Here is a 17999-nt window from a genome sequence, read left to right as displayed (position 1 = left end):
AGTGGCTTAGAAATAGCTCTTAGGTGGTGAAGCAGTGCGGTGTGCTAGCTCAGGCCAGCCTGGTATGCTTTATAAAGTGTGACTGAAATAAAACCATTATTGTTGTTTATTCTGCCTGTTCTTGTATCTCACTGCGCTCGGAAGATGCTGGTAGGCCTGAAGTGGGAGTTGGGTTCTTTTTTGAGGAGGTCTGGTTTCTATCTATGAAGAGCATTGCCACCAGCAAATCCAACCCCAAGGTTGTATTTTGCAGAAAATAGCTGAACTTTGTTATGTTGTGCTTTCATGGGAAAGATAGATTTATTTATCCATTTATTTTTGAGCTAGATCATTAGACCTGGAATATTATCTATACCTATCATTAGAGTGGATACAGCCCTTTATTACTTTTTAAAAAAAGGCATATTAGTGCCTGATGCTATCTATAAAAGTATTTATTTTTCTCATGGATGGTTGCTATAAAAATTGAGACGGCAAATAGCTCTTTACGGCTGGATGTTGGCGTTTGGAAGGGGTGAGCTGCAGTCAAGTTAAGGCAGCCTAATGTGCCTGCTAAGTACCTGAAGTAGGTCGGCTCTGAATTCCCCCTTGCTTGGTGCAGCATATTCTCACCCATCCCGCCCCATGTTCCAGTGTAATTCTGCAAGCTCCAGCCTCTGGAGCCATGATCCTGCTTGTAGAAGCTGAGCTGTCTTTCTCTGGTCTTCCCACAGCAATTCCGAGCATCCTGGCGCTTCCAAGCCTCCCTTAAGCTCCTCCAGCATGACCTCACGAATCCTGCTACGACAGCAGCTCATGCGTGAGCAGATGCAGGAGCAGGAGCGTCGGGAGCAGCAGCAGAAGCAGCAAGCAGCTCAGTTCATGCAGCAGCGAGTTCCCGTCAGCCAGACACCTGCCATCAACGTCAGTGTCCCCACCAGCCTGCCCCCCGCCACCCAGGTACCCATGGAGGTCCTCAAGGTACGCTGATCTCTCTGCCTTTGTTTAGGAGCTCTCGCCCATCTAAACGCCCACCTTTATTTCACAGGGACGCGGTTGTAGGGATTTGTGGCAATGAAATTTTACAAATAAGCTGCGCTCTGGCTTGATTTGCAACTTGTTTTGGTGTCCCGGTAGCGAAGAATGGAAAACTTCTTTCAAAAAAAGTCGTGATTTTTGTTTTCTTTAAGCTTTGAGACCTTGGGAGGGAGGTTTTGTTACAAAACTAATGTTTCCGTCATTTTCCCTTTGGAAAACACTTCTCCGTCTTTCTGGTACTTAATTATTTTCAAAAAGAAGAAATTATTAATAGATATCCAAATCAATATTTTGGTTGTTGAAAGAAAACAATGAACTATTTTTGTAAAATGGAGTCAAAACTCATTACAAAAGAGCTCCTCAGAAAGCCTTAATCTGAAATACGGGTGAGTTTCCAGCCTCTTGCAACGAACCTTTGTAATCCTTTTTTGCTTAAATGACTTGTTTGCTATTAGTAGCTTTGGATTCCTTGTCCTACTGGAAACTGTAGGAGCTTGTTAGTATTCCTCTGTCAAAGGGGATGTAGCTTGCTAATTACTCAGGAAAAATGTGAACAGCTATAAGAAAAGAGATAATTTCATGCGCTGGTTAAGTCCAAGTAGAGTAAGGCAATGTGAAATGTGTAAGTAAAAGAATGCAAAACGTTTTGGAGAAATCTGCTGACATATTTTATTAAAATAAAACTTTCATTAGTTTTGACGAGTTATCTATTTGCTCTGCATTATTGGTAAATCTTTTTGTTACACTCTGATGTTTAGTAACTGCTTTCAGTTGGTAAGCATATTCTTACCAGATAAAGTAATTGAGCTTGGTTACAATCCACTTGTAACTTGCTCATCGCCGTCATATATCAATGATACGTATTTAAAGATTTAGTTTTAAAATAGACTCGCAGGCTCAGGATTTCGAGGCAGTCTATGTGATGGGTTTGTGGACGAAATGGAGGGTGCTTTTATTTGTTGAATCTGCATTATGGTTTTGTGTTGACAGTGCCAAAACTAATACTTAATTGGGACACTGGAGTCGTATTTGACTATGGTCTAGGGAGCAAAAAGGTGACAGTATATATACACGTTTCTGTTAAAAATGAAATATGATATACTTTGAGCATGTGTGCGTATAGCAAGGAGTCCAGAATTGACTGGGAAGAGCTATTTTGTCTAACGTTTGTGCATTACACACAATGCTTGTGTATAACAATGTTAAACTTGTTTCCAGGTTACGACACCGTAGTTATAATTCATATCCAGCAGACGTGTAGGTGCTATGAAATAGTTTCTTGTTTGTAATGCACTTAGTTAAATAAACACGTTACATTTTTACATCCTTTCATCTTCATATGATGTGAATTTTAGGTTGTTTTTTGTTTTGTTTTTTTTTTTTTTTAAACCTCTCTGAAAACTTGTAGAAAAGTATTTATTTTCTGTTGATATTTTACTGTTAAGGAACGAGTGTAATGTCTTGATGAAGCATTAGCGGTCGTCTATATTGTTCATTTTACAATTGCTTCTTTATATGAGAGAGGAAGGGAGGCAGCACTTTATTTCTGAGGGACAAACTACAGAAGACGCTGCAGCCTAAAGGTGATGCTCGATTATTACAAATGGGGTTACTAGGAACTAACTTGTCATAGGATTTGTATGCAAATCTGTAGCCTGCTGGAGCATTGCTAGGGAACTTTTCGCGAAAGATTTGAACCTGAACCCTCATCCTTCAGGACTGCAAAAGAGTTATCTGTCCCCTGTTTGTTCTTGATGGAGGAGGGTCTCCTGGAAAGAGAGAGGACACCTTCCCTGCACTCATCTTTTGGCAACATGCATAACCCTATAGAGCAAAAAATTAAGAGAACGTGTCCTGCCTGTAAATTAAAAGTAGTAGCTGGCAAACAACTACTTTTTGGCAACAGAGAATTGTGCATTGAAGGTGATGGTTGTGGAAACATGAGCTACCTGCTGGGACAAAACGATGCCTGTCCTCTCATCACCTGCATTTACATAAGCAATGGTCAAAATTAGCAAAACCGAGTCCTCTTGGTCTCTGCCCATGAGAGAAGAGAGACTGCTTTGCGTAGTTTTGCTGCTTATATTTTTGATGGGGGAAAACAGCTAAAGATTCATCCTTTTATCCTTCCTGATAAAAGTGGACCAGTTCTGTACAAAAAAAAAAAAAATTACTACAAAATCCCAGGCTTGAAGTCATGATCTTGCTGAAAATTTACCACTGATGCTTTAGTTGAGAGTAGGATTTGGCTGAAAGCTCTGTAGAATTTGTGGTTGGCTTTTGGTTTTTTGTTTGTGTTGTTTTTTTGTGGGTTTGTTTTTTTTTTTTAATAGGTTATTTGGCACAAAAGATGAGATTAACAATAAATCAGGATCTTCCTGGTGCTGATACGCTGACAGCCAGCTCTGCCTGCATTAATGCTGTACGAGTGACATCATTTCCCTGCAGCTGCTTTTTACACTTCAGTTGTTTTTTAGCTGTAGACAAATTTTCCATATGAGCTGTACAGAAGTTTTAATTAGATAAATAGGGAACTAAGTTGCTAACTTTATTATCCAGATGGTCTGGATTTAGTGACCTTAAAGAATGAGATGGACAAAAAGGAGATTTTTACACTTTCAGAAATGTTAATCTGCAAGGCAACTTTCTTTAAAAGAGATCTTTTTGAGTATTACTTCACAAAGAAGACCAAATGTAGTAGCTGTTTTTGCTGTTGTTTTTGTTTGTTTTGGAACTTAGCATCAAAAACCCCCACTCCAAGCCTGTTGAATTTGTCAGCATTTTGTGTTTTTATTACACATGTTGTATGACTTGCGCTTTCTCCTGTATATCGCAGTGTGAGAAGGAGAATAATACTTGTGTGTCTGAGGATGGTAGTTTGGAATGACTATTTTAAAAAGAAGCCAAAGGTGTTAATGAGCTTGGATTTTATATTTCTTTTCAAGATGTTCATTTAGAAACAATACAGAAAGAAAGAGAAATACATACAAATCTATGTCACATTGCATAGGAATCTCCAAATTATATAGTGTGGTATGCCCAAGGCCATATGAATAAATAGGATTTCATTTTCTTGAGTAATGACTTCTTATTGCATCACTTCTCTGCCAAGTAATGTAGTTTGGCAAGGCAGGAGATGACCTGTTGGAATTCAAATTCTGTGTTGCTTTGTGCAGTCTAATTAAGAGATGGACTAGGCGTAGACCTAATGCATTTGAAATAGTATCTCTTCGAATCTAATAGCAAAAGGAAGATTTGTTACGGCTTTCAGTTATCCTTCTGCAGAGCTGATGTTAGCTTCACAGATGTACAGGCTGGTTTATCTTTCAGCACCTTCTCATCCATCTCCTGTTGGTAGTTGAGGACCAACACTACAGAGAGATGTCACAAGAGTTTCTTTGCTTCTGCTACAATTCAACTTCTTGCTCTGCCTTGGAAATAGGAGCATATAACTTAAAATGTTGATCGTTGGAGTGGTTCCAAGCCCTATCAATGTTGGATCAGGATCCATTCCTGAGGTACAAAGTAATTTTATATTTTTATTTAAGAGCGTTAACTTCTTTGCAAAGAGTTCATCTTAAGATGTCTTCAGTGGGTTGTTTTATAGACTACTTTCTTCCATACAGGTGTATTTTAGTTTTGTATACTTAATTGGTATTAAGAAGCTGTTCTTCTTATTGTTGATTGTATCTCTTGTGTGGTAGGAGTCCTTATCTGTTGGAGCAGAAGCACCGCTGCAGATCTCAACTTCAGTGTTCCAGAGCTGATCTCTGGGAAGTGGTTGCTGCATCTCTGTAAGCAGGGTTAGCCCAGGACTTGAGGAGGTCGTTCATCAGGTCCCTGCCTGTAGTTACTGAGACCTGATGATAGGTTAGTCCTTTCGCTCCTCAGTCATCCATTTGCAAAATATTACTGCTGTGAATCCCATAGCTAGTGGAGTTAAGCTTGTTAAAGGTGGTGAAATCCTTGGCTATTAGAAATTGAGAGAATATGCTTTTGGTTTGTAGTGAAGCTGGTCTGCTAATCAGCTTCCCCATAGCTGTCTTGGACTTCCATCTGTTACTGTCTTCCTGCTTAATACCATGGAATTAGCTTTTCTCCTGTAGTCCTAGCAGCTGTCTGTTGACAGTTATTTAGGGAGCATCTCCTGTTGATGTGGCAAAGTTACTGGGTTCTGCTTTTTTGTGTCTTTTGTGTCCTCCATGCCTGTTCCCAGCCTCCTTTCTTACCAAGCAACTTGAAGGATTCTTTTAAAGTGACTTATCTCCTGCCTGCCAAGCTACTGGCAGCAGCAGCAGAGCTCCCTCCCTGTCTGACAGGCAGTGATACCCTAGCCTCGTCTATAGGATAGTTTTCAGTCTTCCAAGTCAGTCCAGGCAGCTGATGTTAGGAATTTTTTTGTGCAGCAGGCAGAAACACTGACTTGTATGACCAGAGTTTTATGTAATGTCCTCCAGGCATCTTCACCAAAGCTGCACTGTAGCAGTATGGGTATGGGGCTCACCACCCATTGCATGCTTTTAAGAGACACAGAAGGAAAAGAGTTTTGCTTCATCTGAAACATCTGAAAGATCCAGGGGAAAAAAACAAGGAATCAGTCTAAAAGCTGAAGTTGCCAGCCATCATGCCTTAGTCTCCCAAGCAAGGCTTGCAAGATCTTCTACTTGGTTTTTGGGTTAGTCTTTGAGAAGTTCTGCTGATAGAAGTAGTCAGACCCGAGACATTGATTAGGACTTGCCTTTGAAGATTGTGCTGGTTTTTTTCGGGTGATTTTTTTTTTTATTTTTTGGTAAGTGCACTTGTATTTTTTGTTTTGTTTTTTGTTTTTTTTTGGGTAAGTGCACTTGTCTCAAAGTAGTCTTATTCAGAATTTGCACTGCTCCAGAAAGTAAACTTCTTGCCAAAATGCAGAGAAGTGGGCCAGGGGAGGAGTGGGAATTTACCTATTTGCTCATTGAGAGACTTTACAAAGATTGAATTGTAGATATGCTGTGTGGTTTGTGTTGTTTTCCCTGATTTCTGGATAAAGTTTGCCGTTCAGAACAAGCATAACACAGTCACTGAAGTAGTTGTTTTCCCTGATTTCTGGATAAAGTTTACCGTTCAGAACAAGCATAACACGGTCACTGAAGTGCTTTGGACCTGCCTGCCCAAAACACAATGTGGCATTGCAGAAACTGTGACTGGCATGAGGAGGCTTATGTCCTCCATGGGAGGAGATGCACTGGAGCATCCTCATGAGCCAGGAAAGGAGCCATGGGAGGAGATGCACTGGAGCATCCTCCTGAGTCAGGAAAGGAAGCTCAGGGCCAGCATTGGCCCACAGAATTGCAAATCAGTTCCTCTGAAAACATTACCAGTTCTTGCAGAATTAAAAACATTACCAGTGGGCAGCTGACATCCAGCCCTCTGCATGTTTCACTAAGCAGATGAAAGGTGGAAAACTGAGAGTGAACACTTCTTGCCTCTCTGCCCTCGTGTTATTTGTTGGCATTCCTCAGTTGGAGGACACTTGTGCTGTCGTGTTTTTAATGTGATGCACCAGGCCATGGCACAAGGGCTGATGGAAGCCTAAACTGGATGTTGTGTGGTGAAACGGTATGGTCTCTGTCCCGTCTGCTGCATGCTAACGCTCCCGAGGATGCAGTTGCTTTACCTCTCCTTCCTCTGGAGTGTTGTCACAGCAAATGAATAGCCCAGTAAGAAATCTGCTGGGCTTCTGATGTCTCTATTCCTCCCTCTGCCTGCCCGTGGGGATTTAAGAATGTAGCTTCCCTTTGACACAGGCTCTGAGATGGGAGAGCTGTGTTGGATGCCGCTGCAAAGTACAACTTCGAGGGCTGGGCTGGGAACCCGCAGTGGGTGTCCGCTGCGTGGACTGGCGTGTTCCTGCAGTGGTGCACATATCTTTTGGATGAAGCACCAATGCTTTGCAGGTAATGAGATATAAACAGGTCTCCTGACCAGCGAATGATATAACAGGTCCCTTTCAGGATGTTAACATCCCCTTTATCCTTGTTTCTGGAGGGTGAGCAAACAGTTCCCTTGCTCCAGGAGATCTGGAGACCTGCTTTGTTGATCTCCAGCTGAAGATCTCTCCTCTCTGTGCTCCCACATAGCGCCTGCTCTTGCTAGTGGGGCAGTTCATCCCAAAATATGACATGTATATAAAAACATGTTTATGGAAATATAGGCTACAAAAACTTTTTTAATATTTGTTATTAACGGATTGTTAATAATGTATCTGCATACAATAATGTTTATAATGTGCTAGACATCTAAAAATTTCTCTACCACTAAGGACCACACTTAGGATTCCCCCTGCTGCACTGCCTAGGTTGGTGTCTTTGTGGTACATGTTAACTGCTCTTTTGGTGCTAGAAATACAGCTCTTTACTGCTTCGTCTTGTCATTGTGGCCTTTCTTCTTTCACCTGGGGTCCTAAACAAGCTGAAACCTCTTCTTTTCGAAGCCTAGAACATGAATTTCCACTCTTGCTTTATTATTGCAAGAACTTTTGCCCATCTCACGGCAGTATTGTGGGCTGATCACTACTGATATGAGAGCGGGTCCCTTTATCTCTTCCTTAGCGCCGTATTGCTGTAGTTTGTGCTCATCGTTCCCCTTACAGCAACTTTTTCCAAGTCGACAGGAATAACAGTGCTGCAGCCGTGTTGCTTGGAAGGGTACAGGCCACCAGGCTGGCCTCTTGCCTTCACCCTCCTGCCGTTGTTCATTCAGATTTTAAATGCAGCACCATGATAAGCTCTTTGCATTAGATACCCTGTATTTCTTCATTTTTGAAATGCCAAACATGCCTTCTGAGTGATGTTAATGACTATGGACATGTATCAGAAAAATACCTCCTCCTAGTCCTTTTCCAGTGTGCTTATTACAGAGAGTGACCCGTGGTGGTAATGTAGTCCAGCCTAGCAGGGAAGGCTGTGCAGTTAGCAATAGTGTTCTTGGTATAATAATTACCATAAAACTTCATTGTGTAGGGGACTTATCTCACAGTTCTGAAGAACAGGAACAATGGGATGTCAAGATAAACGTGTGGTAGCATCTGCTACAGCAAATGTGTGTTTGTGGACATGCTTATCTGATTAAAAGTTAATTTAATCTAACCTGACAATGGTAGATAGTAGTGTGTGCCAGTATGTTAAGTAAGCATGGCATTTATTTGCAACTGAGAACTTAGACAAGTGATTTGCCAGATCGAGTCTTGGTAAGCTACAGGTAGAACATTTAACTCAGGTTACTTAGGCTTGGTGGCTCTGGTATCCATAACTTAAGCCTCCAGCAAATTCTTCATAAAGAGGAACTGGTATTTAACTACAGAACTGCTAAAGCCTGCCTTGTCTCCTAAGCCTTCACGTAAGTAAAAGTATCCTTAAATCTTTTGGTTGCTCAGTGGATTGAAAGCTGTTCCCAAAAAAGCACTGGTGCTTGCTGTCTGTGGTTAGTCATAGAGGTAAAATGTAAACTCTTGCTTAACACCTAGGTTATTAGACATTAAAAATGCATGGAATTCAAAGGGGCAACCTGCTTTCGTGTACAAGTATCTGACTGCTTGACTGCTGGTGCAAAACACTGCTCTCGCTCTTTGTCCCAAATGTCCTTTTCCTATGGATGCAAATACACGTGTTGCCTAGCCCTTGAGAGAAATGCTGTTGCTGATGAAGATGTCTGATCTTTCCATCTTGGCTCTTCAGCTGTGGTCACTGGGACATAAAATGTCCCCAAAATGGAGGGACAAACTGTGCTGCTACTGAATTAATGCTGCTGGAGGGGGCCAGGGTATTTCCTGGGCAAGTGATCCTGTGAGCAGGGTGCACAGGTAACTGAGCAGAGCAGGAAAGTAGCTGAGAAACTGCTACTTATCATAGAGCTGTAGCCCTGCAAGTTCATGTAGTTACTTGGTAGTTTGAAATACCATTTGTGACAGGGAGCAAGTAAGGATATATTTGCAGAAAATGATAGAAGCATCTGGAGGTCCAAGCTCTGATTGCCTTTTAGAAGATTCTTGGTGGTTTATACCCTAGTTTGTGGTCTTGAGGATTTGCTGTCTTCCATCTGGCAGGATGGCATCCACAAAGTTAAGGAGAGCTTGCTAAGTTCGTTCTGTTATGGCCTCTAAGCACTTTTTTCTTTTTTTTTTTTTTTTTTTAATGGTCTAGACGTATTATCTGATGGCTGAGTTACCAGACCTTGGGAGAATGGTGGTTCACCACGTGTCAGTGGCTCTTTTGGACCTGCAGAAGATGAGTTAATCTTCCTAAAGATTTGTAGGTGCCCCTAGTTGAGGGTATTGAAAGCACTGATGAGACTCTGCAGCCCACCAGCTAGCAGATTTTAACAGCTTGTATTAAGTCTGGTTTTGGTCAATGTTAATTTAAAGAACACCTTATTCCACTTTCCTGGTTGAGCCAAGGACGTATGAAGAGTGTCAGTACTGATTGTTGCAGTAGTGCTTGTTGCTTCCACAGCTTAATTTGGCAGAAAATAGTGCCTGGAGCCACACGCAGTGCTGGAGAGCGGGGGAGTTGGGTGGAGGTCTAGGGAGGCCTCTGCTGACACCTTTGATAGACATTAAATTTTAAATGTGAAAATTCAGATCTGCTTAAAGTAATCTTTCAGTATTATGTGTACTTGCAAATATTTCAGTTCTTCAGCTAGTTTGGCAGCATTATGCTCCGAGACGCTGAACCTGTGTAGTGAATGAATTCAAAGTGACAAGCTGGAGACATTCCTGCCATTCAAGAGAGGCTTAAGGAATTTCTTATTGGCTAAATTACAAATATGTAGCATTTTGCCCAGCACTGCATGGCAATTTCAACCTGCCTGACTGTGACAAGATTAGCACTTTTCTTCCCCCTCCCCAGCAGTAACATTTTTTTTTTTTTTTAAATTAGATTAAGAAGTACCAGGCAGAGATGCAAAAGCTTGAAAGAGTAAAGACCAGCCTTACCTTGAATGATTCTGTCTGTCATTGGATTGGTTCCTTAATTAGCCCCATGTCCTTTAACCTCTTGAGAAATAAGTAAGGGATAAATTTGGGGATAAAGACAAAGACGCCCGAAGATTTACCACACACCGCTAGGTAATTCATCAAGGAATGTTGGTAATTAGCCCTGCCTCTTTCCTTTCTGGCTCATTTAATAAAACTGGTTGATTTAAAATAATGCCTGCTGGTTCATTATCAACTACTTTAAGTGCCAAGTTATGAACTTGAAACAAAAACCAGTATTGTGTAGTCTGTAAAGGACCTGGGAAGTGTGTTTTGTTTCGTTTTTTAAGAAAGAAATTACTCAGTCCCATCATCAATCTCCTCAACTTGATAATTAAATATTACTTTGTGTTTGGATTACCATTTGGCTTTTTGGGTGTATTTATCCCAAGTGTCTACTACTGAGAGACAGAGAGGAGAAAAAAAAATCCAAGATCTTGAAGAGGTACATGTCAGATTGTGTTAAGAAAGCATGGCCTGATGGAATTCAGCTGAATACGGACTTTACAATAGTAGTAGTCCTCCAGTTGACGAAATGGGCAACTGCTTTAACCCTTTATCTCTCGGAAATATGTGCCAGCTTCATGTCTTGTTCTTTGAGCAAAATGATGCATTTTAGTAACACATCTGTTCAGTGCTTGTAGTGGAAATTGCCCTTGAATTGGGGATAGAACTCATCTGGTTTGTATTTGCTTAGAAAAATATTCATGCAACGTTCTTTCTTTTTCTTTCTAGGTAGGAATAGCATTACTCAGAAATTAAATGAGAGTATCAGTCTAGAACTGCATTGATACACTGCTGCCTTTGAACTTTTCTGGGAGACACTCTCTGTATGGCAGCATTCAGTTTGAATTTGTTACATCAACAGTTGCTGACCAGCAGATATGGTTAGGTCTGTCTGTCTGACTTAAAGAATTAAGTTACTATTACTGTAAATATACCTTTAATAATTAATGTCGGACTCGGATTGCAACACTTCTGAAACTGTTGTGGGCTAAAGGAAAAGCAGGCTGTGCTAGCCTTCCGCTTGTGGTAGGCTTGCCACATCTTGAACCCTTTAGAAGATTTTTTTTCTGAACCTCTTAAAACTCATCATTATGGTCTGGGGCAGAATTAGATATAGTGTTTCAGTGCAAATAAGAGAAAACATTCTCCTCACTCGTCCTCCATACATCCCCTTTGCATCCCCTGGGATAGTGTTTTTTCTGGAGGAACTTGGGTTTTTACTTGCCGCTGTGACCCAACAAAACCACGTGTCTGCTTTTATATGCTTGGCAGATTGGTAAATGAAAAAAAAAAAGTGATGGCAAACACAAGTCTATTCAATACCAATGTTTTTGCAAAGTTAAAATGCCCATGTCAAATTAGTGATTTGAGTTTGCCACGTCATATTCTTATCTTTTTAATGTACCAGAATGATATTTTTTTATGGACCTCTGTGTCTTAGTGTCCTTGACTTGCTGAATGTCAATAGTTGAAGTTCCAGATAGTTCTTTGAAAATTCTTGGGTAACAATTCAAGCAGATTTTTTTTTTCCTTTTGAACTTGATCATGAGCAGTGTGCGTTTCAACATCAATATTACAGTAATTAAACCGGTACACGAAATGCTCGGAAGCACTGAGAACACATTCAGATACATCAGTCGTTGCACTGCACTTTCATAATCTCTCAGCAGATGGCATTACGGCTTCCAAGAGGATGTGTGTTTCTTGGGAAAGCTCTCAGCTGCTGGGGAAGTTGTCTTTCTAGGTTATTCCTTTAACCAACGAAGGCTAATCTCAGGTGTTAAAAACTGCTTTGACACATTATTCTAATCGTGTTGTTTGCTTGCGTTACTGTATTTTATTTTTATCACCCAATGTCCCAGAGGTACCTTTAAGCCATTAACCAGTTAAATGCTGTATGTAATAGTTATTACATCCAAAAACCAATTACTGCTAGAAAGTCTGTGAAAGGCAGGCTGCCTGTTTTAAATAAACCTGCTACTGGCATCCAGTAGAAGTAATAAATGTACTCAGCAAGTAAGACTAGAATGCTAAAAAAAGCTTAAGTGATAAAACTGGAGCGTGTTTTCCATTGAACATTCCCTATCCTAAAAGCTATGTAAGACACAACAGTATTGTGTTAAATTATATCCCCCTTCCTGCTTTATGCTACAAATCCTGATTTTTTTGTAGACAGCGTGAGCTAATGAAAGAAAAATAATTTGAAGAAGTATGTGATGGCTTTCTGGAAAAAAAGGTTGTAAATATTACTGTATTTCTAAATCAATGTGGCTTACACAACCCAGAAGCCGTTAGTTGCTTTCAGGCAACCCACCTACTTGAAACTCTGGCTTCTGACAACAGCTTTTTTGTTACCAACTTGGCTGGAATCTATGTCGTATCTCCAAATGAGCACATTGTTTTTAGGAACGTGTCTTGTCTGTTTGAAGAAACCAGTGTTTCAAAGAGCTGTTTTTCTGTCTTGAAGCAATGTACTCCTTGTATCTATCTATCTATCTATCTATCCTTTCCTTTTGAGGAGATCCGCTTGCCAAAAAGCGTCACAGGCCACGAGTGCTACGGGTGCTGAATGTACGGCAGTGTTGGGAGCTGTCGCCGGAGCTGAGCTTGGAGTCTCAGGGTATCTTTCCCTCCCTCCCTAACACTGACGTTTCTTTTCTTTCCTAGTTACAATGAAAGGCCTTGCCGGTAAACTGTTATATTAAAATATGCTGGTAGTGGTATTGAACCAGAAGTTATTCTGATCTGGAATCAAAAACAATTTATTAATTTCAGAGGAAGTTTGTATGTCAAGGGAGGTGAATCAAAGCTTGTATTTCAGGCTTTCTTCCTAAAAATCACCAGTAAATTCCTGGTTGAAACCATCAAAATTCAGTTTATGGACTTAATGCTTGGCTATGAATTAAACCTTTCTGTTCTTTTCAGAGGAAAATATAAACAGGCAACTAATGAACATTCTCTTATTAAAAAAAATACTCCCTTCCTTGAGAGGAACCCATTTCAAGATTGAGGTGTAGAGAACAACCTATCTGCCTATCTCAGGTCTTTGTAAAGGTCCTGTCAAGGACCTATAGGCAGCAAACTAAACGTTGTCTTGAAGAAGATTTCTACTAGCTACTTAAGGCTGTGACTTCTCTCTGCTTGTTTTTTTTTTCTTTAGGCATGTGGTGTTTTTGTTTCTTCTGGGTTTTGGGAGTCCTATCTAGAGGGTTTGATATTTTCAGGAAAGACTTATTCCAGCTATAGCAGCGATCCAGAAGACTGTTGCCCGTAACCAGTATCGCTGTCCCCATGGCAGCTGTAGCGATAAACCTGCATTTGGTGAGACAGCTTGTTTTTGCTGGGGCGGGCTGAGCTGCTTTTAGTGCTGCTACAGCCTCATGCGAAAGAGGGCTGTGCTGTCGAAGCAATGTTAGCTTTTCAGGAACTGCTTTAAAGTTAATTCTTGTCTTGTTAAGCAGAAAAATCTGAGAAGTGAGACGTCGGTTTAAAAAAAATACAGCAATCATCTGTATTATCATAACTTACTAATTGAAAGGTCATTGTTTGAACCATCTAATACTGTTGTACTATAGTATTAATTTGACTAATTTACAGTTCTGCTTCCTGACTCCCACCAAAGCTGTACTCTTCTGAAATACCATGTTAGCGGGGGTCTCCAAGAAACAATTTGTTCAAGGAAGGGGTAAAATGACCTTGAATGAGTCAGCACTTGTGTGTAGCAATCGTAAGCTTTCTATCCTCTTGGCTTTCTAAAAGGAAATGAATTCGGGACCATAGGCACCATTCATTGCATGGCAGTTAATGGGCTCCATTCACATGAAAGTTCATATATTCCTTAAGGGTTCAACCCTGTATGGTTTGCTGTGTAAAAGGAAAAATAGTATTTAGTCACGCTACTGTGGCCTTTCAAAAGAGTTTACCCTTTCCTAATGTACGTTGGCTTTTTGAGGGAAGAAAAGTGGTGCCTTCTACTCTAGAGTGCCGCTTATTCAATAAGTGATTGCTCTGTGCAAAGTGCCGCTTCCTATGTGGGTCACCATTCAGAATTGCCTTCTGCCTTGCCCTGTGGTGTTTAATGTAAGGAACAAGGGAAAAATTTCCAGCCAGAGCTCCTGCCTGTTCGCAGGACTTATCCTTAGAAAACCCTCCTCTCTGAACTTGCACCTTCCTCAAGAAAATTTATTAATGCCATTTATCTGCTTTGATTAAAGGCAGTAGGCTGCGAGGACTGAGTCAGGTCTTGATGGCTCTGTGTGATCTGAGCAGGCAGTGTCTAGACGCTCCGCTTTAGATGCGGAGTGAGGAGTGTGCTGACTGCTACTGGACCCAGGGAATAACGACAGGTAACTATTAGAGGAACACAGTTAATCCAAGTTTGCATTTTCTTCTCTAGTAGCTGCAATTCCAGATAATGGGCCTCAGTAGCTATTGCTGCCAGCTGTATATAAGCAATAGGCCACCAGATGGGGTAACGCGAAGCAGCTTTGGCTGTTAATCACTTCCGTATTTGTACCCATTTTTATTTTTTTGGGTACGGTTCCATGGTACATTGACTGTGGCAGCAGAGGTGGCTGATGACGTCCCTTGCAGCCTGCCCCTGTGGTTGCCCCAATACGTGCATTTCTGGGACCACACTAAAAATTATGTGACACTACTGAGGCAGTCTGAGATTTTTTTTAAAAAAGGTTTGGTTTTGGAAAGGTGACTTTTTTAAAAAAAAAAAAATCAGTGTAGTGGTTTTAATTGCCTGGGTCAATGTAGCCCTGCAAACAGCCGTACCTGCATAACTGAGGGATAAAAGCAGCGAGCAGATGTGGTAGGGCGGGAGCGAGCAGCTGGACATCAGGACCGACACCTTCAGGCCAGCTCTGCCATTAGTGTGGAGCAGTAATGTGAATTTGAAGTATATTCCCAGTTGCTGACACTTACTGTATGTTCGCTTACTTTTGCCCAGTGCTATTGATGGGTACTAAATAGATTCTTGTCAGAGGAAATTGAATGAGAAGCCCTCATGTTATTCAGCCACTACTGGGAGTTCAGTCTGTGAGAGCAGGCTAGAACTGGTCTGAGATCAGCAGCTTGAAATGCATATAATGTTCTGAACTGTTCCCCTTTGGGGTCCCACATCTTGCATCGTGCTGCTTGAGGATGCACAGCTGGCTTTGGTGTCCTTGGGATCGGCTGCAACTGTATTTGCCATTGTCAAACCCCACTGTTTGCTGTTATGGCTGTACTGGCACCTCCTCTGGCTCCTGGCAGATGCCAAAAAAACTGCAAACTTTTACTTTTCCTCTGTTCAAACTTTATTTCATTTAAAATAAACTCTGTTCAGTGTGAGCTTATTTGCATTTTTGAAGCATTACGATCTCTCAAAATATTTATTCCATCCTGTAAAGTAGTGATATGCTAAAATGGGTTTATACTTGAGGTTTAAAAAAGGGTGAGGAAGGTGGGGAAGATTGAGCTAGGATCTAGTTAATCCACGTCTAATCTCTAATTACATCCATCTAACTCTAGCAGCTGGTTGCTTTGAATTGTGTTATACGTTCCCATATTATTTCTTGGGTAGCTAAAACTTTGTGTGTGTTGTCAATCAGTGATGAGAGTATGTTGTAAAATACATGTCATGTTGTTTGTATTTTTTAGTCTTAAAACGGAGAGGCATGATTTTTTACACAAATAAATAGAGCTTTAGTGGAAGATACTAGGCCTATTTCCCCTTGTGAACATAGTTCTGTTCTTATAATAGCAATTGAAGGGTTACATTAGCATGGATCAAGTGCAGTTTAAAATAGGATTCTTCTGAGACCAAGCCTGGAGATGCTGAATTTCTTTCTCAAAAGACATTTTGATCTTCCAACAAAACTATAACTTCTGAATTTCTTTGCGATTCTTAGTTGCAACTGACCTTTGGAGAACTAGAATGGTAACACACAGTTGTCTTTGTGTTTTGTGAATGTACCTCTCCTGGTGAGTTGCTGGCTTGTGCTTTTTTGAAGTTCAGATGAAACCATTGAAGAGAGTTTTCTGTAAGGTGTTTGGGGAAGTGAAATTTGTCTGGTGTCATGTAATAAAATGTGATTCCAGTCGTGCAGAAAGAGCCCTAACCTCGATCGTGGTAGGACTCCATGCAGTAGAAAATCAAGAGCTTGTAGTCCCTTGCAGGCTTGAGGTCTTACACGTGCTCACATGCTGTGCCAGGGTATGTGTATATGCTGGAAGAGCATCACGGCAAAAGTTTAGACCATCTCTTTATATAACCTATTTTTCACAGCCTTTATGATAAGGAACATGCTTGGGCAATATCTGTTGAAATAATGATCCTGACTGCAGGTTTTTGTTACAACTGCGATATAAACAGGGCTACTGACAGCTAACTCGGGTTTTGTGAAAAGATTTCACCAGTTTGAGTGATGGTCCTGCAAGCATCCTCTGGCTTGGTCGAGGGTCATTTATGGGGACAGGAGCTTCTCATTTCACAGTGTAATTAATTATTTTGCCTACCGTCTGTGAAATAACATGAGGAGAAGGGTTTTCAACAGCTCATGTCTGGAAGACATGGAGGGGCAGGTGTGCAGAAGGTTACAAAAATGGCCGAGTGGCTGGATGTTGTTTTTCTAAGTATAAAATAGATCGTGATGCTATATCTCTATGTATGTAAGGCCTGAGATCTTAAAAGGACCGACATGTTGGCATCCTTTTTAATAAATGAGCCGATGTCAGTCTTGTTTGTTCTGGGAGCCAGAGGATAGCTACTGTCTGACTGTTGTCAGAATAAGATCATGGGGTGTAGAGGTGAGGTCGTGCAACCTAATGGCTATTTGCCTTAAATATGTCCTTGTGTTACAGAAGTATTACGGCAACATTCCTTTAGCTAAGAAATAACTAAAACACTACATTTCATTGTGGGTTTTGGGTTTAAAATTAGAGTGGAATAAACATACTTAGTTTCTTACTGTTGTTACCTTTAATCTCTTGTGGCTACTGTGATGTCTGCTGTAGCAGATCTAGAGTGAGATGTCAGGAAATAAAAGATGTAATGTTGCTTAATGGAAGTGTCAGACATTAGCACCGTACTCCCTAGGAAGAGCCACCACCATTCACAAGTAACCCTGGCCGCGTTGGCTTTCAGTTTTGATGCTCTGTGGCATCAGTTTGATCCTGTGAGTTAATGCTCCTCCAGAGTGGTGGCTTGCCACCCTGTACAAGGAGTGTACCCACCTTTGTGGCTTGCCAAAGTCTCCCAAAAAATCTGAGTTCTGGTATTTAGCAGAATGCTTCAGATCATAGCCAGGTGAGTTTGCATGAAGGTGACTTGGATTATCTTACATTAGCGAACATGATGATCAAGCACTCTGAGGTACTGAAACTGTTTTATTATAACTCAGTAGGTTTTAATACAGTCATAAATAACATCACAGCTCGTTGAGCAGAAGGATAAAAATCAAGGAGTTTGGTGGTAAGCCAGCTTGCATTTCCTTCACTTAAATGAAGTCGGCAATTTATTATTATTTTAGGCTGTGTCTAATGATCATATTAGAAGCGTGAACAAAATGGATGTATCTAGACTGCTTTATTCTTCTGCTTATTCAAGCCTTCCATATTGGGGCAGACATGAGACATCATCGGCTGGAGGCAAAGTGGTGTAGAGCCCAGCTAAGTTCTTTCTAATTCTTTAAGCAACTGTGACATGTAGAAGCTCAGGGCATGTTAACAGTGTAAGACTGGTTTGAATTAAAAAAAATAATTCTTCTTTCTCTTGCTAACTTCTTCTGTTGGCACTGTATATTTGCTGTAAAGTGGATAGCCTCAAAACAGGCATGTTCCAGACCAAGTGTCCTTTGTGCTGTAGCCAGTGTGTTGCCAAGTGGTTTATTAAAATAAATGGTCCTTTCAAAATTATTTTCACTCTTATTTTTGGACATTTCTTTAAAAGTTTCAGTAGGAAGGCTTTTCAGCAGAT

General features: G+C 40.9%; 1 protein-coding gene across 1 annotated transcript in view; it reads left to right on the top strand.

Moving 5' to 3' along the window:
* Nucleotides 1-696: 696 nt before the first annotated feature.
* Nucleotides 697-17999, top strand: part of LOC104167507 (microphthalmia-associated transcription factor) — a gene marked incomplete at its 3' end in the record, with an annotated part of 31731 nt that continues 14428 nt past the window's right edge. Inside the window, exon 1 of the mRNA XM_009707793.1 lies at nt 697-960. Within this exon, the coding sequence (XP_009706095.1) occupies nt 763-960 (198 nt within the window). The remainder of the gene's footprint in view (nt 961-17999) is intronic.

Source organism: Cariama cristata, unplaced genomic scaffold (genome assembly GCF_000690535.1).
Source record: "Cariama cristata isolate BGI_N322 unplaced genomic scaffold, ASM69053v1 scaffold1539, whole genome shotgun sequence".
Classification (NCBI taxonomy): Eukaryota; Metazoa; Chordata; class Aves; order Cariamiformes; family Cariamidae; genus Cariama; species Cariama cristata.
This window is presented reverse-complemented; position numbering and strand designations above follow the sequence as displayed.